Source organism: Amphimedon queenslandica, unplaced genomic scaffold (genome assembly GCF_000090795.2).
Source record: "Amphimedon queenslandica unplaced genomic scaffold, v1.1 AMPQUscaffold_10713, whole genome shotgun sequence".
Classification (NCBI taxonomy): domain Eukaryota; kingdom Metazoa; phylum Porifera; class Demospongiae; order Haplosclerida; family Niphatidae; genus Amphimedon; species Amphimedon queenslandica.
In genome coordinates, this window is record NW_003549034.1 from 5,480 (window position 1) to 7,192 (window position 1,713).

The 1,713-nt window shown below is 32.4% G+C and overlaps 1 protein-coding gene and 1 long non-coding RNA gene across 2 annotated transcripts in view; both read right to left on the bottom strand.

The window, feature by feature from the left end:
• Positions 1-810, bottom strand: part of LOC105315355 (tyrosine-protein kinase ABL-like) — a 2,625-nt gene extending 1,815 nt beyond the window's left edge. The window contains exons 1-2 of the mRNA XM_020005903.1: positions 685-810; positions 34-228 (exon numbers count right to left, since the gene is read on the bottom strand). Of these exons, the coding sequence (XP_019861462.1) occupies positions 34-228; positions 685-750 (261 nt within the window). The 5' untranslated portion in view covers positions 751-810. The remainder of the gene's footprint in view (positions 1-33; positions 229-684) is intronic.
• Positions 811-891: 81 nt separating this feature from the next.
• Positions 892-1,407, bottom strand: LOC109589921 (uncharacterized). The gene is made up of 3 exons (XR_002189011.1): positions 1,349-1,407; positions 1,120-1,223; positions 892-976 (listed from the first exon to the last, which is right to left on the bottom strand). It is a non-coding gene; the product is annotated as an uncharacterized LOC109589921 (long non-coding RNA).
• Between the last annotated feature and the right edge of the window lie 306 nt (positions 1,408-1,713).

Consider the following 1,713-nt stretch of genomic DNA (forward strand, 5'->3'; position numbering starts at 1 on the left):
CCTAATCAACTTCAAGATATTATATACAATTACTTGTAGCTTACCATATGACCAAATGTCAGATTTGCTGCTAAATCTAGCATGAGTGATGACTTCAGGTGCTGACCACCTAACAGCATACTTGGCACCTACAGATGCTTTGTACTCATCATCAGGAACAAATCTTGCTGAACTAAAACTACCAACTTTAACAATATTCCTATCACCAACCAGACAATTTCTAGCAGCCTGCAGGTGTGTCAGAAGAATAGCAAAAATATAAATGGCCCTGAATTTACTTTATGGTACATGTACATGTAACACATTAGAATTGACTTATTTTTAGGCAGGCAGGCATGTACAAATTTTATTACATGTAAGGGCAACCTTTTATGGCCATTTTAATCATGCTCTGACAGTTATACTGAGTGCATTATACATGTATCAATATTTGGTGTTGACTACAGCAAGATCAATATGGGGGCTCTCCTTTTCAGTCCCCACCCCTCATTTCTGGTGTAATAAAATTGAAGGTATTTGAAAACACACCAAATAGCCTGAAATAGGGTCGCAAATAACAGTGTAAAAATTCAAAAACTACATGTCAGTAAGCATCAGTAAAATTGCTCATCAAGTTCTAAAAAATGCTTGCAGTACTGACCAATTAACAGGTAAACTCTCACTTGACATCATGACCTGACTCACCAAATTTCTGTGTATAAAACCAGATTGTTCTAAAAATTTCATAGCAGCACAAATTTGTATAGCCATGTCAAGTAAAATGTCTGTCTTATTTACTAAATGTTGATTATTACAAAGATACTGGAGTAGAGAACCTACATTGGAGAAATGATAGCATCAAGAGGGAGGATAAAGATATTTTATATGCTCATTCTACTGTATCTTACCATTACCATTTAATTCAGTGATGATATAAACAGGTCCTTGTCCGATACACACTCCATATAACTTTACTAAATTATCATGTTGGAATTTCCTGCAAACACAAAAATACAAAATGTAATTTAAGAAGGCAATCAAATTATAGAGAAAATTCAGCTTTTCCAAGCTTCTTAAAGCTAAACTTTTTAAAATAAAATAACTTAGAATGCAGAAACTTATTACTGTGAACAAACTTACTCCATCAATGTTGCTTCTTTGATCAAGTCATCTTCATTCAGTGCACCTTCCATTATTTTAATAGCAACATCAACTTCATTACGCCACTGACCTGCTACTACCTTCTGAAAGGAAAGAAATACAATAGCTTGTAATTTAAAAAGACTATTAAAACAAACTGTTATGCAATTAAAAGATGTTGACTTGTGCTATACAATATGCACACATAATGTATAGGCAGAAGACTTACTTTAAACTCTCCACTACCTAGTTCTTTACCTAATGACAGCTCGGATTTATCAATTCGCCATTTATCATCTGTAATAAGATGAGCAAAAATATTTTTAAAAATTGTTTTGAAAATACTATTGTGAAATTTCATATGATCATTTTCACAAGTTTTATTACATTGATCATTACCTATGCCAATGAATACAAAATATACATCTACATATCTAAAGCAGGTAATTTTCAGTGGTTGAAAATTTAAAATGAATCCAGAAATGACTTTAGAATAAAATTTGTTGGCTTTATTTTTTTACTAGACAAAAACAATTGATCTGATGTTTTCATTAGTATCTGAAGGACTGATAGCATTAGAAAAAGGTCCTCTGG